The sequence below is a fragment of the Cavia porcellus genome, unplaced genomic scaffold (assembly GCF_034190915.1).
Source record: "Cavia porcellus strain 051 isolate PalLab524CR breed Dunkin Hartley unplaced genomic scaffold, mCavPor4.1 scaffold_16, whole genome shotgun sequence".
NCBI lineage: Eukaryota > Metazoa > Chordata > Mammalia > Rodentia > Caviidae > Cavia > Cavia porcellus.
In genome coordinates, this window is record NW_026947499.1 from 9,854,627 (window position 1) to 9,879,394 (window position 24,768).

At 37.2% G+C, this 24,768-nt stretch overlaps 1 protein-coding gene across 4 annotated transcripts in view; it reads right to left on the minus strand.

The window, feature by feature from the left end:
• The window catches only part of Naa25 (N-alpha-acetyltransferase 25, NatB auxiliary subunit), a 64,874-nt gene that overhangs the window by 15,137 nt on the left and 24,969 nt on the right, over nt 1–24,768 (minus strand). For all 4 annotated transcript variants that reach the window (XM_013144827.3, XM_063225665.1, XM_003462949.5 and 1 more), the window contains 10 exons: nt 23,223–23,334; nt 21,915–22,004; nt 20,290–20,459; nt 17,201–17,313; nt 12,396–12,603; nt 11,214–11,303; nt 7,786–7,966; nt 6,692–6,791; nt 2,111–2,262; nt 1,314–1,439 (listed from right to left, as the gene is read on the minus strand). In XM_013144827.3, coding sequence (XP_013000281.2) covers nt 1,314–1,439; nt 2,111–2,262; nt 6,692–6,791; nt 7,786–7,966; nt 11,214–11,303; nt 12,396–12,603; nt 17,201–17,313; nt 20,290–20,459; nt 21,915–22,004; nt 23,223–23,334 — 1,342 coding nt within the window. The remainder of the gene's footprint in view (nt 1–1,313; nt 1,440–2,110; nt 2,263–6,691; nt 6,792–7,785; nt 7,967–11,213; nt 11,304–12,395; nt 12,604–17,200; nt 17,314–20,289; nt 20,460–21,914; nt 22,005–23,222; nt 23,335–24,768) is intronic.

The window sequence follows — 24,768 nt, forward strand, 5'->3', positions numbered from 1 at the left end:
TCAAACCACATGGCTTACAGTGAACATCTTCTTTCCTTCTGGGAGTCTGGGATGTTGGTGCAAGTTGTACAGAGCCACTGAAGACCTTGGGCTTGGAGTCTTACCCAGCTTTCCTGGGAAAAACACTGCACAACTGTTAGAGCATTTTTCCCTGCTAGAGAGCATATTTGGTGTGTCTCCTCACAGGGGGACAGATCAGTAGAAACCTGCACATGGAACTCTTCAGGCTCTGCCTGTGTCTTTTTTTTTTTTTGCTATCCAGTATGTGTCCTTTTGTTATAACAAACCTCAGTCATGAATGCAACTATATGCTGAATTTCAAGTCATTCTAGCAAATCACTGACTGCGATCTTGCCAAACTACAAGTTATGATATTTTTAGACTGCCTCATATAGCTATTTTTGCATTCTTGTGCATCTATTTCCTTAGGTTCCACTTTCCCAGAAGCAGATATGCTGAAATAAATAGTATATGGTAGCATTTTAAATTTTGATGAGTATCACTAAAATCCCTACAAGACTATATAAAATTGTATCACTATATGAACACATGACAATAACCATTTTTATACAACCTTACTAATCACATTTTAATCTTTTTGTTAGAAATAAAATTTCTATTACTATAGTGCATTTCTTTGAAATTTTTATTAATTCCTTTGCACAAGCTATTTCTTATTTTGTTTCTGTTGACTTATTAAGAGTTTTCTATAGAGATAAAGGATATTGACATATTCAAATAAATCAGGACTGGGCACGGTGGCACACACCTGTCATTTAGGACTTGGAAGGTCTCTGAGGATGGATTGCCAGGAGTTTGAGACCAACCTGGGCTACAAAGTGAGCTCAATACTAGCTTGAACTGTATAGGAAGATCCTATCTCAAAAAAGATTAAAAAAACAAAACAAAACAAAAACCCAAGTGTTTCCCTAGCATATTCCAAGTACTGGGTTTAATCATTATATCTCTTACACATATCCCACGGAAAAATTTACTAATTTACTATAACTTAACAAGTCTAACTTTCAGAGTTGGTGTACTCCTAACTGTTCTCCACTTAGTTTTAACACATAATCTTCAGTCCATCTGGAATTCATTCTCAGACATACTATAAAGTATATCTAAACTTCAGAACTAGACAGAGCTTGTAGTCTCAACATAGAAGTAAAATATATTTTCTTTTTTTGGCTTATGTATATTTCCTAATCTCACAAACAAACATGCTATTTTATATCTGTGTAAAGAGATTTTAAAAAAAATCTTAGATTCACTTACTTCTTCAAAAATACATTGCTTGAGGTTAAACTTCTTACCGGTCTTTTGGATCCCAGCTGAAGAAAACATTTAAATCTCTGTTATCTCGCAAATCTTCCCACGGAATGTCATCCTCTTCTGGTCTAACATTCATTGACTTTATACTTTCTGCTAAACTAGTTGATCTGTAATATAGAGTAACATGTATTGCAAAACAGACAAGAAAATATACTAGCCAAGACTATGTTTTACTAGGAAGATGGGAAGGAAAATAGGAAGGAAAGATTTATTATTAAGGGATAAGAACTGAAGTGTAGTGGTATGCACTGGTAATCCCAGTACTCTGGAAGGTTCAGGCAGGAGGACCACTGTTACATGATGAATTCAGGGCAGCCTGAATTACATAATGAAATTCTGTCTCAAAACCAAACCAAACCAAACCAAACCCTGGGTGTGGTGGTACACACCTGTAATCCCAGCACTGGGAAGGCTGAGACAGGAGGACCCTTTTTGTAAGTTCAAGACTACCTGGGGATACAAAGTGAACTGAACTGCATGGTGAGACCCTCTCTCAAAAAGACCAAAGGGGGGGGGGGGGACAGAAAAAGAAAAAAAGGACCAGAGGCTGAGGATCCTGGCCAAAATGGCTTTTTAATTGGATCTGAAGATATTGCTGACAATATCTATCATTTTCCATGACAGGCCAGAGGCTGTTTTCCTCTGTTCCCTCCTCCCCTCTCTCCTTCATCATGTTTTCCTTATCTTAAGCCTGCAAATGATACCCATGAGCCTGTTAATGGTTCTACTGCATCTAAAATCATTCTATAGCTCTCTTTATCTCTCATGTAATACTTACATATTGGCTTCAAGTAGAAGATCTAACAGCATCCGTTCAGTACGGACTTGTGCAAAATGAAGAGAATTATTCAGTCTGTTCCTAAAAGCGATAAACTCTGGGATTTTCTCAAATGCACCATATTTGTAAGCTTGAATAATGTATTCTGAGGTCTGGGGAGGAAAAGCATAACCTTGGTATAAATATTATGTTTTAGGCAATGTAAGCAAATAGTTAGCCAAAACAAAATATTTGAGCTAAAATTAAGAAAGTTTTAAACACAATCTTTAAAAATCTCAGTCAAATAGAGTATCAACTACTCTGCAGACCTTTCCTTATAGATTCTTTACTAGTACTACTAATTACAATACCCAGCTGCTGCTCTCATTTCATGAACCTTCTCGAGGAAACCAATCTTTCAGTGCAATTTTGTTATGCTACATCAGACAAAAATTTGGTTAGTGCCATTCTGGAAGGGATATTACCCCATGTTTTTCTGCATCCAAGATAAACTGTTTTACACAAAGGTTTCAAAGATGAATAACGTAACTACCCTAGGCACCCAAAATAAAAGTCACTCTTCAGAAAAAAGACTGCTCCTTAGTTTTCTTTCTAAATGCTGTATCATATATACATATGTGCATTAATCAGGATAGAAGACACCAAACAAAAGGCTAAAAAGTTCATGTACTAATCCATTCTGAGGACAGAAAGACTCCAAGACCAGGTTTCTTACCGACAGACAAGTGAAAGGAACACTTACTACATGTGTTTTAACTGTAGATTAACACATGTATACATGGAAAACATTATAGAACAGAGGCAAGATAAAGAATTCTAATCAGAAATCTTGGCACAACAGAAGAAAATCTCAGGGAAGAAGAGCATTTCACAGGCAGGGGCCTATGCCATCAAAATCAGAAGAAAGATCACCCCTTTGGGCCAAGAAAGTGTTAGCTCAAAGCTGATGTATACCCCAAAAGATCCTTTCTAGAAAAACCAACCTTTTGGCACAGCCTCAATTAGTCAGCTCTAGCCCCATCTCCATTATTTCTGAGTAATCTGCCCAGTAGGAAAATAGGCCAATAGTCAACAACATACCCTCTGATACACAGCCTCGCAGGGTTCATTTCAGGCCGCGGGATTGCGCCACGGGCGCTAATTCAACTGCATTCGATGCGGCTTTTAAACCCCCATGGGACACCTCGGCGAGCTGTTTGCCTGCAGTATCTGGAGAAATTAAAGACGGACGGACACAAGAAAATTAAAAAGATTACTTGTGATCCTGCAGGTTTAAGAGGGACTATCTGAAAAAGCTCGAGTGTACTGCTAGCTTTAGGAATGTGAAATGCCCCATCAAAAAGAGGACAGAACACTAACCATACATGCCTATCCTTATGGCCCTTTGGCTTAGAAAACACAGCAAGGTTTACTATCAGCACTAGCAATAGAAACTTATAGTTTGAAAAAGCTGCGAACAGTTGATTCAGCCAATAATCAGGACAAAAACATGACTCTGATGAATCCAAATTTATAAATTACAGTTCCAAAACATGGTGTGATTAAAGAAAAGAACCCAGCCTTACGGAGTGTAGGGCAGTTTTAATTTGAGTGGTCTATGGAACACCACTTTGGAAAAAAAGCACAGCAGCTTTTAAAAAAGAAAAATAAGGGGCAAGAAGGAGGTAGTATAAACTTTAACAAATAAGAAAGTAGCTGTAGTTCTGTTTGTCTTATTTAGATAGCCCTCCTTAAACACTGTAATAAAGTGCCCCTGCAGAGCTGGATGAGGGCCAAGAAGTAACCAATAACACAAAGACTGGGGTAGTATTACTGTCTGACAGAACAGCCCCCTAGTGGAACTGCAGGCAAAACTGGAACCCACAGGTATATTAAAGACTTTTGAGTGGAATACATTATCCATACCTATTTCTACTGAGTAAGTACCAATGCGGTTATTTAGATCCCACATGGATTCCTGAAATGAACCCTGGTAACTGCAAAACTGGTAAAATACACAGACATCAGATCCCTAAATAATTATCTTCACAAACACTTAAAAAAGAGATTTTTAAAAATTATCTTAAACAGTGCTTGCTTCGGCAACACATATACTAAAAACAAAACAAAACTTTAACAGAAATATTTAAGTATAAATACTTGATATGAAACACTAGCCTGGGCTACCGTATTGTAAAAAAATCTCTTCCAGAGCAAAATGATACACAGCAGCCAATGATCTATCAAAAAAAAAAAAAAAAAAAAAATCCCTGTGTAGATCTTCCAAAGATAACTTTTAATCCCACAGCAAAAGGCCATGCTGGATTTTCTATCTAAGGACTAAAGTGTTCTTCCAAAAAACTACTTAAAAAGTAGAACACATCAGCTGTCCAAGGGAAAAAGCATATGGGGATCCCTAAAACTACCAAGAGTAAAAGATACAGAACATGGAGCTCTGGCTTTGTAGAAACATTTCTAAAACTACGAGGGAAAAGTTTAATACACACAGTGTGACCCTACAAGCCTGACAAGCCTCGGCTACCTGACAAGTCTATTTCCTTACTTAAGAAATTAGGCGTCAAGGTCAAAGTGCATTTTTCTTGCTGTACTGGGTCTTTCTTTTTCTTCCAGACTCCTTATCCATTTTGGTGTCATTAAGTGGTCTCAACACAAATTGCTAAAAGCCTAGAATCAATAAAATGCTAATCAGGCTGAACTTCACATACACTGAACTAAATCAGGCAACCCTGCTATACAGACTCAGCAGCAAAACATCAAAGATAAACAACAACAACAACACTGACAACAACATACTCCCTCAAATTCCTCTTTCTTTTTCACTAGTATAAAATCGTGTGCTTCAACTGACCAAATCATCATGATTGACATGCTGGATAAACGGAATGCTAAGTGAAAACCAGTCATCAGATATGAATGGTTCCCTTATTATTCCTATGTCACAACTATTTGAGAAACAAAATTCTGTAAAGGATTCTCAGTAAGTCAAATGTGCCTTTGAACTCTTTCTTGCAGAAATGAAGGCCAAAATTATGAGATTTGATGAAATTAATTATTTTGATTCTGAGTTAACAGAACTCCTTAAAAACAGAGAAGAGCATGCACAGGTAACTTGAACACACAGTGAAAAACTTACGGATTTATACTTCAGCTGTCCACTCACACTAGGAGATTTCAAAGCCTATGTCCTAGAGATACCTTCTGGCCTCTAAAGCCAGGCTACCATCGTCTAAGCTATGTGCTCAGATGCTGATACCCACACTTTACTCTCTCCCTAAATGGAAGTTACGTTACAAAATGGCATCTGAACAGAAATATCAACCACTGGCATCAAAGCAACTCACAGTACACAGCTCAACACCTAAGCAGATAGTCACCCAGCTTTCCAATTGCGCAGAGTTGTCCTGTGCTACTTCAACCTTCTAGAACATGCCCTAAAGCTTATAGAACAAAATTATCAGAAGCTGAGAACAACAAACCTATCTCCAGTCTTCAGAAACTCTTTTTACCCTGCCTTCTATTCATTACACGTGAACTAGATGGAGGATTAGCCATAATACTTATAGTTTATTTTTAAGTTTGTTTAAAAAAAATGCTCAAGAGTACTGCTGAGAAGTTGCTGATCAACTGTGAGAATGGAAAGCTATGAGCAAGTATCTGCCATGGTCAAATTTCAAAATGTGTAAGAACCAAGTAGGCAGAGATTCACAAAAACCTCTGTTTAACCAAGTAAAGACTAAGTCTGCTTGCAGTGAAAAATATGGTGCAAATCCCATCCTTTCATTATGGCACAGAGCAGCAATCTTTTCTTGCTACATTAAAAAAGGTACAATTGACCTAATTCTCTTGAAATTCCAATTTCATAATTCTTTTTACTTTTTCATTTTTTAGAAAATTCTTTAACCCAGGACCTTGCACATATTACACGAGATTTATGACTGAGCTATACCCCCGGCCTCCCAGTAGCTGAGGTTACAAACAGGCATGTGCCACCACCCTCTTCCAGGTTATAAACTTTTATGGGCTATTTCTTATACCTTGAAAAAAGTCTTAAGAGATTGAAAGACAAATCTAACTGGTATTAACAGTTCTTAGTATGGTAAGACTGTTTTAGTTGGTTATGATAGCATATGCCTGTGACTCCAGCATTTGGGAAACTGAAGCAGAAGGATTGCTATGAGTTCACAGTAAGAAAGATCCTGTCTCAAGTAAAAATTAATAAAAATTTAGTTTTAAATATAACTTTATTTTTTCTCTTTGAAATAAAATGACTTGAAATTAAATGTAACTTTCCAATAATTTTTTTTGTGTGTGTGGGTTTTTTTGGCACCAGGAAGCAAACTAGAACCTTGTGCTTGCCAGGTAGGCACTTATGTCACTGAGCTACATCCTGGCACCAACAATCGTACTAAACATACCCAGAGCCCTACAAACCCAAGTATCTCTACCTCTATTTAATAGCCTTGGACCATAAACCATGCCTAAGGCACATGCTATACAGTACAGGGCCTCTCAACACATGTACACTCTCTCACTGGTCTACGCAGTCAGCAGGCACCACAATAAAAATGGTTTATCACTTACATCTTTCTGGTTGGAGTGGAAAAACCTGAGTGCGAAGTTACAGGATTGGGACGCAGCAGCATACTGACCTAGAGATTCGGCGTATCGGGTCAAAAGATAACTGGGTTGGAAGGAGAGAAAAACATATGTTGTTTTACTTACCCATCTTTAGTATTAAATGTTATACTTCAAATTACTATGACAAAGCAATAGCTAAGCATAAAGAAAAATTAAAATATCCTGTCATTTAAAAATAATCTAGAAAATGAAGGGGATCAAGAGATAGATGGAAAGGGGAAGGAGAGAAAAGGGATAAAAACAGGAAATTAAGATTATGTACATGTGTTAATTTCCCAAAAGGAACATAAACATTATGTACTACACATAGGTACTAATGAAAAAGAAAGAAAAACTCTGGAGAACCAAATCAAAAAGGAAAAAAAATGGCAAAGTTCATCCTGTTTTGTGGGAAACCTAAAGTTGTATGCCATGGTTTCTTTATATCTTGCCAATTAATGAAACACAAAAGCTGTAACAGCACATATTACTGTGTTCCTAAAACACCAGCAAAGGGAATAAAGAAAATATTATGAAATAAATAAAAAAATAGCCGAAGCATAAATTCGGAAAGACATCTCAGGTCAATAAATGAAGCATCTATGTCAGCTTCAACTGCAAGGCAAAAGTTAAGGCTTCAAAAATAATATGTGCTAAGAATACGCATTCAAAAAATATAGCTAGTTGGCTAGGTGTGCAGCTCATAGCATACTACACTTAGGACATATGAGGGTTCAACAGCTGGCCCCTGTCCCTGGGAGAAAACCTTACCATTCTGAAATGGTGCAGTTTAAAATAACCACAAAATGCTAGGAAATATAAATTCTATTCTTTACAATGGATACGAATAGTTGATTTTTTTTTTTCGGTTGGGTACTAGGAATTGAACTCAGATCTCACACTTGCCAGGCATGCACTGTATTACTAAGCTATATTCCTGGCTGTTGATGATTTAACGTCAGAAATACCCGTGCTGTTAAAACCTTAAAGTGAGAGAGTTTCATGACCCCCACCCTAGGGTAGCTGGCTAATCATTATTCAGAGTATATACTACCAACCCAATGGTGTCATGCTGGATATGCTTAGCATCAAGGCTGGAGTAAAGATCCACCACTGGCTCAAATGCACCCAACATACAGTAGATTCGAACAAGCAGCAATTTGAATTGAGCATTGGAAGGGCTATGGGTTAATCCTTCTTCCAACAGAGTCAGGGCCTGCCACACAGCAGTCTGGTCACCTAAAATCAAAATACAGCATAGTATTATCTACTCATTCTGACAGCAACTGGAAATGTCTCGAAAACAAAACCTATTGCCATCATCATCATCTTCCTTTTCTATGAATTAATTTAAATGGCAGAAAACATATTTTCGATAAATATACATGGTCAGTTCTTAAACATGCCCTTTGTAAAAACGATGTAGGATTTAATTTGTCAGATCTTGTGGAGGTGAAGTTATAGGATTTCACAGAATTCTAGATCCTGGAAGAAACAAACTTTGAAAGAAAACGAGTTCACTAGTCTTTATACTGTCAAATTTTCTTCACAAGACTCTGGAGAGGGATTCTCTGGACACCATTTTTCTCTCATTTGTAACTCTCTTAATAAGATGTCACACATGATACTTGAAAAATACTGCTCATTAATAATCAGACAAATTAGGAGTGGTGGTACAAATCTGTAATTCCAGCACTCGGGAGGCCGAGGCAGGAGGACTGTTGCAAGTCCGAAACCAGCCTGGGCGAAAAGTGAGCTTTAAGGCCAGCTTAATCTACATAGTGAGACCCGACTCCAAAACAAGAAAGAGAAACAGCATACAACTATTTGACGTTAATGAAGTTTTAATTACACAGAAAGTTGTGACTCATATTAAGAACTGACCTCGAGTCTGTAAAATACAAAGGAAAGCAGAAGAACACATACAAAAATGTTAGCACATCTTTGGGGTCTGAAGAGGTTATACCCTTTAAAGTATTTCCAAAATTATTACAAGCTATTTTTATTATCACAATAAAAAGAACTAAAATAAAAAATTCTAAGCATTATAATTTTAAGGTGAATCTATACAATTTATTTCCAAAAAACAAACCAAAAAAACACCTAGACACAATAAAGTGAAGGCCTTAGATAAATACCATCTATACTCCTACTCCTCACTATGAAAACTACCCATAATCTACCTAAACTGTAACTATTTTATGTATTTTCTCTGTACTATAATTACTTTTACACAGTAGTAATCATAACATACATCCAATTTTGTGTGCTACTATTGTAAATGTTTCCCTATGTCCCCTCTCTGTTTTTCCAATCATGATTTTACGTAATTCAGCACTCACTCTGGGGCAGCACTGCACATAAGACTGGAAGCAAAAGTCACAGAGGAATTCTGGCCTCGAGAAGTTTAAATTTTGAGCAGAAGAAACAAATGGACAATTACAGTATAAATGTAAAACATCCTATAACCAGTAGCAGAGAAAATGAAACAAAAACAAAAAAAACATAAAACACTCCATCTGCCTATATTAGGGATTAAGCCACATCCCCAGCCTTTTTAAAATTTAAATTTAAATTTAAATTTAAATTTAAAATGATACAGGGTCTTTATTAAGTCACCAAGTTACCTGGCTGAACTCAAACCTGAGTTCCTGTTGCCTCAGGCTTCTAGAATGCTAGGAATAAATGAATTAACTAATAAGTTTTTCTGGGTAGAGGGCTGGGGATTTAGCTCAGCGGCATAAGCGCCTGCCTTGTAAGTGTGTGGTCATGAGTTCGATCCCTGGTATTGATAAAAAAGAAAAAGACAAAAAAAAAAGTTTGTTTTTTTTTTAAATTGTTGTTCAGACAGGGTCTTGTTATGTAGCCCAGGCTGGCCTCAAACTCATGATGACCCTCCTGCTGTAGCCTCTCAAGTACCGGGATCCCGGGCAAATAGCACCATGTCCAGCTGGGATGGTATTTATATTAAGATGATTCTCTTGGGTTCCATATCCCCACACACAAAGGAAAAAAATTAAAAGCACTTATATAGCCTTGTGAACAGGTTTTCCCTGACAAGGATTTCATCCTCACCTGGTATGGCACAGTGCAACAAGTAGGACCCTATGGGTACAAACAACATTGTACAGAACTGTAGAGAGGGCAGAAAATTCACAATGGAGGAACAGGTAAAATTAAGACAGATTTTGCAAAGACATCATTTAAATATAGATAAAAAGCTAAGAAACTTATTTCAAGCCAAAGTTCAGGACAATATCAGTTTTGAAAAAATATATTCAGGATTGTAGGGACCTAAGAATGCAAGAAGGCAAACTTCAAAGAGCATTGTTTTGTTTTTTATTTTCTTTTTGCTTTTGAGATACAGTCTTGTTATGTAGTATAGGCTGGCCTCAAACTCGTGGCAGTCCTCCTGCCTCAGCTTCCTGAGTATTGTGATTAAAGACATGCACTACCTTACTCACTTCAAAGGGTATTGTACTTGTTAAAACAGCTGACTTTTTCTGGGGGGATGGAGGGATACCAGGAATCAAACTCAGGATCTCAAGCTTGCCAGACAGATGCTATGCCACTGAGCTAAATCCCAGCCCACAACAGCTGACTTTTATCATCAGAAAAGTAGGCTCCCTTTGAAAAATTTTAGGAATGGGGATGACAGCAAACTGAATGCTCTGTGAAATGGTCCTGCAGGACACAGGGTACACCGTTATTGTTCTCCACTTTATTTTCATAAATAATATGCAATGAGCACCAAAAGTTATTTTTTCTCAAAACTGTTGATAAAAGGAAGTATCAGGAAGTGAAACTTAGAACAGAAAAGGTGATCTCAGTATCATCTGTGGCATCACCTGACTCTTCCCCAACAACTCATGACATTACCTTCAGTGTGTTTATGTTTTGGTCTTAAAAGGGCTAATCAGAACTTACTCCAATAAAATGCATTTCCATAAGTTTTAAAAGTGAATAAAGAAGCACAATTCTGTTCTAGGAATCTATCCCAGAACTTTTGAATAAGTTTCAACATATTTTAACTATTATAGTTTTATAACAGAATTTCAGAGTCATTACTCATTATTAAGCAATATTTGGAAATAAGCCAGGCATGGTGGTTTACACCTATAATCTCAGCACTTAGGAGTCTGAGGTAAGAGGACTGTAACAAGTTCAAGGCCAGCCTGGGCTACATAGTGAGTTCAAAGCTGGCTTGAACTTTATAGCAAGACCCTGTCTCAAAAAAAGCAAAAAGAAAGAAAAAGAAACATTTGGAAATAGAATAGATATCGAATGATCTAAGAAAATCCTGATTACAAGGGATGGACGAAATTGGAAACCTAGTTCATTTAGAGGCACCCTGGAGAAGAACAAGGAAGAAGTAACTAAAAGCATAGTCAATTTCATGAATTATATAATTAGCCTAAGGAAAGAATGAGTACTTATAATTACTAAACACAAATAGTAAAGCTGAATTGGTATCATTGCGACTCACCTGTTTCTCTCCATACATCAATAAGCACATGGACAGCAAGAAGACAGTAATAGTCAGAAAACTGCAATTCTGTTTTCAAACAGGATTTCCCTACGGGGGGGGAAAAAACCCACATCATAGTTTTAATATTTGTTTGGATATTACTGCCCTAAAGGAGTTTTTTGAAGCATTAAAAAAAAAAAAAAAAAGAACTGCGACAGTACCAGAACAAAAATATAAGCCATGAATCAAAGTTATCAAACAAAGATGAGATCACAAATTCAACTGGAATAGAAGGTAAGATTCTAGAGGAAAGAATGGATCCATGTCGGGTACCCAAGGAAAAGATCAAGGAGGTTTAAGATGAATATAAGAGGATAAATCAAGGGCTATGTTTAACTAATTTAATAATATTGTATTCTTTACTTTACCTAACTTTTTTGAATACAGCTAGGGAAACACTGACAACTTCCAGTCAGACTATTTATATTTGTATCTCATAGATCTAGCAAATTCCAGGCCAATCAACCTGAAGATCAGCTACTTCTAAATTAAATGCTTATCTTACAATATCCCTTTGGTTTATTTACAGTCCGTATGTTAAGAACACTACGGCCTTAGGAGCTGGGGATATAGCTCAGTGGCATGGTGCCTGCTTGATAAGTGCAAGGTTGTGAGTTTGATCCTAGCACCAAAAAAAAAAAAAAAAAAAAGAAAGAAAGAAAGAAAGAAAATCACATGCCAGGTGTAGTGGTATACTCCTATAATTCCAGCACTCGGGAGTCTGAGGCAGGAGGATCATTGCAAGTTCAAGACCAGCCTGGGCTACAAAGTGAGCCCAAAGCCAGTCTGACTGCATAGTGAGACCCTGTCTCAAAAGACCAAATAAAACAAAATAAAATAAAATGAAAGAATATTAAGGCCTAAAGGCAGAAGATGTAACAATTATCATGAGCTAGGCAATTCATATAACCCAATGTAATAGCTAATTCATCAAATTAGAAATAATATGGACAACTAGAATTATTTAAATTCCAAGTTTAAGAAAGTCTTTGCATCTTACTACCTAAATGGTCTTCCAAAGTTGACAATATATTCTCCTAGGCAAACTTATTGAAATAAGGGTGCTATGAGTGCATTAAAAACTGACTTCCGAGTCTTAACAGCTTAGGGGACTAATGAACATTTTGAAAAATTGCTCACCAAATTCCAAGCCATGCTGGTACCGTAACATCAATTCTCTGACGACACTCAATTTCTGATCTTTATCCATGATGTGGTATAAGCCAAGTAACCTTGTCAGCTGCACCACACACAAATGTTGCTGCAGAGCTCGGATATCAGCAGGCAGTGCCAGCTTATCCTCTGTTGGTGTTGACAAAGGAACAACGCCAAGTAACTGATTAATGAACTGCAAGGTGGGGAAAAAAGAAACACAGGTCTCAGATTTCATCTAGTCTTCAGTAGCTCATAATTAACAGAAACTGAAATGGTCTAGAAAAGATATCAAGAAAAAAATTCCCTTAGTATTTATACCATTTTCTACCTACTACATTTTAAAGGGCTCTTTGTGACAACATACAAAACTGGCATTGGGTAGGGGATTTAGCTCAGTGGCATAAGCACCTGCCTGGCAAGTGAAAGGTCATGAGTTCGATCTCCGGTACCGCAAAAATAAATAAATAAATAAAATTAAAAAATAGGGCTGGAGATTTAGCTCAGTGGCATAAGCGCCTGCCTTGCAAGCAGGCAGTTGTGAGTTCGATCCTCAGTACTGATAAAAAGGAAAAAGGAAAAAGAAAACAAACAAACAAACAAACAAAAAAACCCCGGTACAACTCAAGTAAATCTGATTCATTCATAGCTGCCCAAAAGTATTTTGTCAAAACCCTGTACTTCTGGGAATAAAAGATTTTTAAAATTATTAAATTTTAAATTTTTAAATTTACAGTGTATTCCCAGCGCTTGTGCAGCTGAGGCAGGAGGAGCACCATGCATCCAGGCAAATGGAGCCTCATGTTTTATTTTTTTTATTTATTTATTTGGTCTTTTTTGAGACGGGGTCTCGCTATGCAGTTCAGGCTGGCCTTGAGCTCACTTTGTAGCCCAGGCTGGTCTCGAACTCGCAAGGATCCTTCTGCCTCAGCCTCCCGAGTGCTGGGATTACAGGCGTGAGCCACCGTGCCCGGCTCCAGATGTATATTTCACATTCATAGCAAACTATAATAGCAGTTTTCAGTTTTGGATTATAAACCTCTATGATTCATACTCCCAGCTCTGCAATTCTTGGAAGCTATTTTATGTATTAATTTGTTTGCTCTTATCATCTTTAGTACACACTAGAAAACTCCAAGCAAATCTCATTATGAAACAGTATGTACATGTAATAGTCTGTTCAGTTTTTCTGATGTGGAAAAATCATCTTTAAAAACTAGAATCATTTTATTGTTTTGCTAAAAAAAAAAAAAAAATCCCAAAGTGAAGAAAACAAAAGCTGAAAACATCACCCTGGATGAACCACTGCAGGGGTAACTGGATTCGTCAAGTCCCTCATAACTCATTAGGACAGCAGTTCTCAGCTTGAACCTATTTGGATAATCCATGATGCTCCCAACACATACTTGCTGAGTGCCAGAATTTTTAGCTATTGAAGTCATTCTACTAAAAAGTTAAAAGTTGTGACAACAAAATAACTCCTCTCAGCGATGGGGATTTAGCTCAGCAGCATAAGCGCCTGCCTTGCAAGTGTGTGGTCATGAGTTTGATCCCTGGTACCGATAAAAAAACCCAAAAAACTCCTCTCAATTAAAATTTACACAGAGTAAGACTACAAAATTCACTGCAACAGCTTTAAATCCTTAGCCTACAGAACAATGACAACTGTGTCACTGCTAGTATTCCTGCTGGGTTCCTGTGGACAGATAAATCTTTCCACTTGGTGTTACATGAGATGACCTAAGATTTTCAAACAAATGAATCAAGTAAAACTACACAGAAAAAATTACTGGTACTAAATCCATGGCTGCAAGCCTCCATGAAGAACCTTCATTTCTTCATTTCTAAAGGAGTATTTCTCTAATGCAGCCCTACTGTGTGAGGCTTCAACTTCCTAAGACAGTAATCACTGTAGGACAAGATCAATTGCTCCATTAGTGCTGAGCGCATAATATACCTAATAAGCACTGAATGAATCTCTGTTCTGCATGCTTATCTATATTCTGCTAAAATCTCTCCAGTAATAAGAAACACATAACTGCATTTTTAGAGAATTTTGACTAGTAAAAAGATCCTATTCTCACACAGCCAAACTCTGAATCGCCTACAAAAATCTTGCTAGTTTGTATTCTCGTCCCTCTTTTAAAAGATTGCTTTTCAAATATGTAGAAGAAAAATCCTTCTCTTCTCAAAAGACAAAATTCTCCTTCTCGTCTCACATTTTTTCCTCATAAGCTTTCAAATCCTCCTACAACCCAGAAACCTCTCTTCTGCATATGTTATAATTTATCCAGAAACTTCCAGACTTGGCTTGAAGCTAGCCTATGAGCTCAGCATCCCAAGAACGTCTCTGCTAAACAATGTGAATGATGACAGTCACTTCAGGGACCCACAGAGACTACTGCCTTCTGCTTGGTTGTGAGTTCTCTGCCCCACTATATGTGACACTATAGGTCTACCAAAGTCCTGAGCCCTGCCTCACTCAGTAGGTCACCAAAATCCACTTAGACATCTCCTCTGCTCCCAATGTGCTTCATTCATTCCTTATGGGGACAACGGAAGTTTTCTTCTAGGAAAACACATGGTGGCAGCCCTGTGACAGGAAAACCTATAACTTTCACCATATCCTTGGCTACAGACTAAAGTCACTTCTATCTTTCTTCCCACCCTCCTTCTCCCCTCTTTCCCTTTCCTAATTTCTCTCTTTCTTCCTGCCCCTTTTTTATGGTAAAAGAGATTGAAACCCAGGACCTTGTGCATGTCAAGCAAGTGCTCTATCACTGTCCCAGCTTTATTTACTTATTTACTTTGAGACAGGGTTTCACTAACTTGTACAGGCTGTCCTCAAACTTTTTCTGGAGTAGCCTCCTGAGTAGCTAGCATTACAGGTGTATATTACTGTGCCCAGTTTATTACTATTTCTTCAGATGTTGCTCTGTCCTATCTGAGGTACACTTCTAATGGACAGAGTATGCCAGCTGCCTACCACACCAAGACACTTTAGGCTAAACACTAAAAATCTTTAATATGGAACAGAGAGAGGATGAACACAGTGGCACATACCAGTAATCACTGCTGCTCAGGATGAGGGAAAAGGGTTGACAATTCAAAATCAACCTAGGCAATTTAGCAAGAATCTCAAAACAAAATTTTAAAAAGGCCCGAGGCTGGGTGTGATGGTACACAGTTGTAATCCCAGCACTCAGGAAGCTGAGGCAGCAGGATCACTGCGAGTTGGAGGCCAGTCTGGGCTACACAGTGAGTTAGACCAATCTGAACTACATGTGAAACCCTGTCTCCAATGAAATGAATGAATAAGTCAATGAATTAATGAACAGATAAACAAACAAACAGGACTGAGACCACAACTCAGAGGTAGAGTGCTTGCTTAGCACGTACAAAGTCTGGAACTCAATCCTCAGTATCTTGAAAAGAAAACGCAAAACTAAGCATAAAATTTCCACTGATGGGTAAGCAGACTGACCCAATGCATATTGCTGTAGTTGGGAAGCCTAAAAATATAGTTCTCCAGGTAGCCCACAGCCTGTTCACGGTGTAAGAAGAGGCTGGTTCTCCCCTATTTTGCTCTTGCTACTTTTGCTGTCTTCTGCCACCCTAAAGTGTTGCCCCTGTGCCATGCCACTATACCTTGGAGCCAGCTGATGATGGACTAAAACCTCCAAACTGTGAGCTAAATCAGCCTTTCCTTCCTTAACTTTGGGTGTCAAGTATTTTGTCCCAGCAATGAGAAAAAAGTAACCAAGACATTTGGTTTTGAAAACATACCATGATAATTTTAAATCAAGGGCTGGGGATTTAGCTCAGTGGCATAAGTGCCTGCCTGACAAGTGCAACGTCGTGAGTTCGATAATGATTTTAAATCAATTAGAAAAAGAGCAAAGATAAAAACAGAAAAGAACATACAAACAACAAATAAGTACAGGACTATGATTGCACACATACCAGAATGGCTAAAATAAAGTGAAAACACTAAATGTAGGTGGACATGTACAGAAGCTGGATTTCTAGCTGTCTTAAGATTCAGCAATTGACTATTTTTTCCAGGGATTTATGATCACATAAAAATGCCCCATTCAAATGTTCATAGCAGTTTTATTTGTAATAATCAAAAAATAAAACCCACCAATGGTGATTAAAGAAGCTACAATACAGTCATCCAGTGGGATCTTATGCAGCAACAAAAAAGGTTGAACTATTAATACATGCAACAACATGGACGACTATCTAGGCAACTGTGCTGTGTGGGGGAAATGCTAACCTGAAAAGGTTACATATAGCATGAAAGCACGTATGTAACATGCTTAAAGTGACTGGTGATGATCACAAAAATCTCATGTGTACTACATACTACACTAACACACACACACACACACACACACACACAGAGGCAGCTATTAAACTTCTGAATGAGATCACCAGGGTCAATCTCCTAATTATGGTACTGCATTATGTCATGTAAAACGTTGTCACCAGAGTACAGTGTATGAAAGTACAGTGTGAGCTCTCTCTGTATTACTACCTCCACCACATGGAACTCTACCATTATCTAAAAATAAAGTGATAACACAAAAAGGAGACTCACAATCACCTGTCAGGGAGTGATGTCCACTGTGGCCCAACATGATCAGAAGTCACACCTTCCATATGACAGTGTCTAAGGTGCTCCACTCTCTGGGGCAGGCACTCTGCCGCCTCATGCTTACCACTAACCCACACAACTAGCCTAGTTCCAAAGAAAAGAGGGAGCCAACAGAACTCTCAAAAGTACTTACTTTTGTACATTGTGTAGCAGGCAAAAGGTCAACAAACACCTTTAGGTCTGTAAAACAACATGGTTTATCCCCAAACTTTTTAAAATATTGGAACATTAATTCTTCTGGATCACCTAAGGGAGGAGAAGAAAATCACAAAATTATTCACGGAAAAAAAAAATATTCATGGACTGAAAATTTTTCTCATTTAAGTGAGGTCTAATTTGAAAATACTTATATTAAAATATTAAAATGTTGCTAAATGTTTTAATGAGAATGAATGAAATAAGAAAGAGAACTGAGAGATAACTTGGCACTTTAAAAAGAAACAAATAGCCAGGCATGTTTGCACATGTCTGTACTCCCAACATTCCGGAGGCTGACACAAGAGGATCCCTGGGTTTGAGGCTAGCCTGGGCTACACAGGGAGTTCAGCCTAAACTGTATAGCAAAAGCTTGTCTTAAAAAAAAATAAATACACACACAATTTAGAGCCAGGCATGTTGGCTAGCGCCTGCAATCACAGCACTGAGGAAGCTGAAGCAGGATTGCCCAGAGTTTCAGGCAGTCTGGGCTACATAGTGAGTTTAGGTTACCCTGAACAATACGGTAAGACCCGTCATAAATAAACAAACAAACAAACAAAGTAAGATAAAATAAACAAATCAACCAAACGTTGTGGTACATGCATGTAGTCCCATGATTCTGGAAGGCTGAGGGAAAAGGGTCATAAATTCTAAAACAGGCTGAGCAATTTAGAAACTTAAGCCGACCCTGCCTCAAAATAAAAATATAAAAAACTGGGGCCATAGCTCAGTGCAAAGGCCCTGGGTTCAATCTCCAATATCTTTTTAAAAAGTTGCAGGGGCAGGGAGAGATATACTTTAAATTTAACAAAAAAACTTAGCTTACCTATTATACTTAGGAAATGCAAAGGCTTTTATTTTTTTTTTTTTAAATTGGTACCAGGGATCGAACTCACGACTGCGCACTTGCAAGGCAGGCACTTATGCCGCTGAGCTAAACCCCCAGCCCCGCAAAGCCTTCTTATTCAGTTGAAATTTAAATGGTAAAACAAGATTTTAGTTAAAGTGAAAATAAAGACTTTAAGTTTAGAAAGAGGCATTCAACATATATGCTTCAATGATAGATCTTAAACTATTTAACAAGTATTAAATAAATGCTAACTAAATGAAAAGCACTGCTTGTTGACAGGTACACTAACAAAAAAATCATTAATACACAGTGATCAAATATACAATGTGATAGCATGGTGACACCAGCCTGTAATCCCAACATTCAGGAGGCTGAGGCAGGAGGATCACCACAAATTCAAGGCTACATAGTAAGACCTTGTCTCCAAAAAACAAACAAACTATATACAGTGTATAGACTGGCAACATATAAAAATTTACTCAAACAAAATCATTCACTATGAAAAATTTAAACCTGGATTTATGAAGTTACCATTTTCTTTTTCTTTAAATTAAAAACAAAACAAAACAACAAAACAATTCTTAACCTGCCTTTAATCCAAGGTCTCTAGAATTTTAGGTCTCAGCTGAGCATGGTGCTGTAAATCTATACTCTTAACTGCTTAGAAGGCTGAGGCAAGGAAATCACAAGTTCAGGGCCAACCTGGGCAGCATGCATAAGACCTTGGGTTTAATCCTAGTACTATCAAAAAAGATTTCAGGTTTCAGTTTCTGTTCACATTTCTCTATGATAAGGGGTCCATAGCTTTAATCAGATTCTCTGAGGAGTCTGTGACCCCAAAGAGAGTAACAATCTTTCACTGGTCCAGTAAAAACACTTTTGTGGAGACTAGCCAAATTCACATACTTGTATCAGGTGAGCTGGAGAGTGGGAAGAGAAAGTTAGGAGACAGACAAAAGTGGTTTGGGAGATGTAGATATTTTGAATCTATTTCAACAATATTTTGCTAAATATCAGATGAACACCTTCTTTTACAATTTTAGAACTCCCATGGCATAATTTCATGTCAAATTTTAATAACCCAAAGAAAGATGTCAACATGGGATTCAAAGTTAGCTTTGAAAAAGCTACAAAAAGACTGAGTTGTGGAGAACAATAATTAATGATTAAAATGGACAAAGATGTCTAGGACAGAGCCACATCCCAGAGGTACTCATTATTATAAGACAACTGAGCCTCAAAAAAGCCTTTAACGAGGACCAAACTTTCATAATGGTAAGGGAAAATATTTCTCTGGAACTTTCTCTTTAAAAATGAAGCAGAAATCTCAGCACTCAGGAAGCTGAGACAGGAGAATCGTTGTGAGTTGGAGGTCAGCCTGAGCTACACAAGTGAGTTGGTAACCAACCTGCACTACATAGTGAAACCCTGTCTCAAAAAGTCCAAAAAATGAAGCAGGAAAAAGAAGTTTATTTTCTAAATTTAGCAAACATCAGAGCAGAGATAAAACTGTAAACTAATTCTTCATGAATTAGTTGCTTTTGTTGGGGGAAGTAGTCATTTTTTTCTCAAAAAAATTGTGAACTAACACAACACAACATCTTTCACTTCTAGTGCAGTAAGGTCATAAAAAACATTTTATAAAAACAACTTTTAAAAAAAGAAAAGAAAAAAAAAAAAACGGCTAAGATCTTCACCAAATTTCCTAGACTTACTGCTTTACTATTCGTAATATTTTTTTCTCCCTAGGTTATTGTTTTTGTAAATTTAAGTTTTCCTTTCAGCACTATTTGCTCTAATTACATCCAATATTCTTTTGTCCATATCTTTGTGAGTACATCGAGTAGATTTTCAATAAAACTTTATCTACTTCAAGAAACCCTGAAACTTTTACAAAACTGGCAATTTTTCATTCTAAGTGATTTTGCTTTATTGTTAGGTTCACAAAAAATAATAAGACTAGGCAGTGCTGCTAATAGTAAAGCCAAGTTGAATATGCAATTGCAGACTAATTTGGCAAGCAACCCATGCAATTAGTAAATATTTTCAGGTTATGAAAATGTTTCCTGCCCAAACATGACGTTGTCAACTATAGGACTTGGATTATTGCATTAGGGTACTAAAGTAACCTCTCTGTTTTCTCCAGAATTCCCAAATACTGTATAGTTTCTTACCTAGTTTATACTCATCATTACAGCCTTGACTTCGTAAACGCCTAATCAGCTCCAGTTTAGCTAGATGTGGTCCCCGGAGATGGCGAGAACTTTTAGATTCTTCTGTTATTCGATCTTCTATAAACTTCACAGCTTCTTCTGCAGAGTAATGTACTTCTCCTTCTAATGAGCTGGGTATAAACACAGGAAAAAGGTATTTTATCACCTCTATTGTCCTCTTTAAAGTTGAAAGTCAAGCTAAATCGATCATTTAAAACAAATTAAAAAATAGGAACGGCACTTTTTCCTAATTATAGCATTTGACTATTTGACCGCTGAAGAGTGACTTACCACCTTAAATTTGTTGTTGTTGGGGCTTTATTTTGTTTTGTTTTTTGTTTTGAAACAGGGTCTCACTATGAAGCCCAGGCTGGCCTCAAACTTGAGGTGCTCTCACCTTCCTGCATCAATTTTCTGAGTGCTAGGATTACAGGTGTGCACAATCACACACAGCTTCAATTTCTTTCTTTAAAAAAATAAAATGGAGCCGAGTGTGGTAGTCTATACCTATAATTCCAGCACTCAAGGGGCTCAGGTAGGAAGGTCCTAGTGAGCTCCAGGCCAGCCTAGACTACATAGTGAGTTTAAGGTCAGCCTGAACTGCATAGTAAGATCCTGTCTCAACCAAATAATTAATCAATCAGGTAATTGTGTGTGTATATATTATTGACTAATAAGAATGTAAGTAAATATTACTGCTGGAAGAACATGGTTGATGACTTAGTTAATATTATGAAGTACACATCAGCTCATAATTGGTATCTTACATACATATACATACATGCATGCATGCATTTATTTATTTATTTATTTGGCAGTGCTAGAGATTAAATCCAGTGCTTCATGCATGCTAAACTCACACTCTATACTGAGTTATACCCTAGAATCTACAACTGGTATCTTTACATTTTATTTCTATATTCATTTTTTAAAATAATTCCATTTGGGCTGGGGATTTAGCTCAGCAGCATAAGCGCCTGACTTGCAAGCAGGCAGTCGTGAGTTCAATCCCCAGTACCAATAAAAAGGAAAAAGACAAAAAAAAAAAAAAAAATTTCCATTTGTTCATTGCAGCATTACCTATAGCAGAAAAAAAAGGACAAAGAAAAAAGTCTGTAAACTATCACTAGAGAAGAATGCAAATTACATATTAACATATACAAGAAGGCCTAAGATATAGTGTATGAGAAAAAATAAGTTGCAAACTATTATGTCTAATACGATTCCATTTTTATGGTAATTATGTATGCACATGGAAACAAATCTTGGGGAAGAAACATACCACCTATTTCAGCACTAAAAAATTTGTACAATATGCACAGATTTTATAATTTTAAGAACAAAACCAAGCATGGTAGTGCACGCCTGTAATCCCAGCACTCGGGAGGCTGAGGCAGGAGAATGATTGTGACTTTAAGACCAGCCTGAACTGTAAAGACACTACTCAAAAAATAAAAAAGAAAAATTTCTCCTATTTTGAAATGAATACAATATTAAGACAGAAAAGGAGAATTCAAATAGTTTACAATGAGATATTCTTGCTACATTTTAAAAGATGCCATCATAATTTAGGAAAGATGACTTACTGTTCACCTTCAGCAGGTGGAGTCCAGGCCTCTTCAATCAGTCGAAAGACAGAATCGAAATAAGTCAGATAGAACTGCCAGTCATCTGAGCTAAAATCAGATCGAATGATGCACACAGGATTAAACCCAAGTTGTGACAAATATGCCTTAGGAATCATGATATCAACTTATTTACAAAGTTGTACTTCCAAGTGGCCCAATCCTCCCTCTGGGTTTCCTCTGCAGCCCTAAAAAGGTGACACTGCAGAAGCATTTCGAAGTGAAATCCTGCAATACATTTCTACAGCTTATATCACTACTGACTGTCCCACTAGGTGGCTTGTACCACAGGTAGTACAAATCAGTCTAATCATTTTTATCAGTTTTTTTCTAATAATAAAAGTCTATAATAGACCAAATTAGTTAGTTGCTTCAATTTGACTAATTATTGCCCAAATGTGTTAATACTATTCATACCAATTTAAAAATTACAATACGCAACAGATTTGATTCATCTTAAAAGGAATGTATTTATATTTGTGAATAATTTATCAACAATTAATTCCCCTAATTTTAACATGGAAATCTTACTAGTACCCTTTTGCTAGTATATATAATATACATTTACACCTGGTTTACCACAAATTAACTGTATTACAATTTTTATACCATTTTATATTTTACTTAAAGAAGTTTAATATGATAACATTAGGTCTGCTAAATCAACACCTTTCTTTGCACGATTGTAATCAAAGACAGTTACGCATATACCAAAGGTGGTTCAAGCCAATGGAATGATGAAATTCAAACTGGGCCCACATGGCAGTCAGACATATGAATTACTACCTCTTTCGCTTAATAAAATGATCAAGTCTAGAAAACTAATCTTTAGGGGCTGGGGATTTAGCTCAGTGGCATAAGCGCCTGCCTTGCAAGCAGGTAGTCGTGATTTCGATCCCTGGTACCGATAAAAACGAAAAAGACAAAAAAAAAAAAAAGAAAACTAATCTTTGCCAAAAACTCCTCAAACACACACTCTGAAACAGGAAATACACAGGTAGGAGGAAAGTTTCCTTTTTAGGTCAATACTGAATTTGAAAAATTAATCATTTTCAGCATTCTATGTAAAGAACAAATATTCAGCACCATGGTACCATTATTTCTCTTTGCTGAAAAATGAGGCTTATGGAAAACTTCTAAAACACACCCAGGACACAACTAATAAAAAGAGTATCTTTGCCTAGCAATTTTTAAATACACAAACAACATCAATAATGAGGCCTAAAGCCTTGTCATAACCTCACAGTACAAAAAGCAGCATCTACTCACTTTTTTAGTAAGAGGCGCCGAGAAAGGGCATTACATTCTGGCCACCTGCTCAGCTTCTTGTACATAGCCATGCATTTATTTTCACGACTCTGAATCTCACTTGTCAGTTTTTCTACAATCAAGTTATAAAAGTTGGTAAGTTGGCTTCATTTCTACACAAAACTATCCTAGTCAAAATTATCCAATATCCAAACATAAGAAGGAAAATAGTACATTTTCTTAGAAAATAGGAACATTAGAATTGCATTCTGGACAATTAGATTGTCCAAAATTATCTGATCCTACACAAAATTATACAATGTCCAAACATAAGAAGGAAAATATTACAATATTCTTAGAAAATAAGAACATTAGAATTGTATTCTGGGAGTCTAAGATAGGATTACAAGTTCAAACCCAGCCTGGGATATTAGCAAGATTCTGTCTCAAAATAAAAAATTTCAAAAAGGGCTGAGGATATTGCTTAGTACAAAAACATCCTGGGAGCCGGGCATGGTGGCTCATGCCTGTAATCCCAGCACTCGGGAGGCTGAGGTGGGAGGATCGTTGCGAGTTCGAGACCAGCCTGGGCTACAAAGAGCTCAGGGCCAGCCTGAACTGCATAGCGAGACCCTGTCTCAAAAAAGACAAACAAACAAACAAAAAAACATGCTGGGTTCAATCCCAGGAAAGAGAAGGAAAGGATGAGGTCAAGAAAAGAAAGATTATTTTGCTGAAGATAAGAAAAGTACATTTGTCATACTTACTTCTATAATCGTTTTCTCAGTGTAACACAAAGATCCACGTGGATTAAGTCAAGGATTGAGTACACTTACAAATCTTAGTCACATCTAAGGCCAGTAAATTCAGCCTGTCCATATTGTTCAAAAACACTAGGAGGGCTGGACTACAGTGAGGTGAGCAAGGTGAGGTGTAGGTAGAAAAAAGGAAAAGATGTAATACAAAAATTGAGGTAGGCTGAGGCAAGAGACCTGCAACAGCATCCTTGGGTTCAAAGTTCTGAACAAATGAGATTTGCCCTGTCATTTTGTTTTATTTATAGTACTAAGGATTGAACCCAACGACTTGATACTCAACTATATTCCAAATCCATTCATTCATTCATTCTTTCCTTCTTTTATAATTTTGAGACAGGGTTTCACTTCACTAAGTCTATAAATTAACCAGGCTGGGCTTAAAGTGCAACTATTCCTGCTTCAGCCTCTGGAGTGTGCCACCACACTTGGCTCTTGCCTGCCCCATTCCAACAGTTTAGCAGATTAAGGCCACTAACATTCCATAATGAATTTACTGTAGAGACTCTAAATCGTAGCTATTCATGGAATTACCACCTAGCTGAATAAAAACAGAATGGCAGAATTATACTTGTCTGCAAGAAGGCTAAGGTTAGGCAGTAAAGTGTATTAAAAAGCAGGGGCTGGGGATGTAGCTCAGTCATAGAATGCTTGCCTACCACGCTGGAAGCTCTGGCATAGGTCCCCAACATTGACAAGAACAGCACTATAGTTTTATTTTATGACTATACATAATCCAGGAAAGGACACAC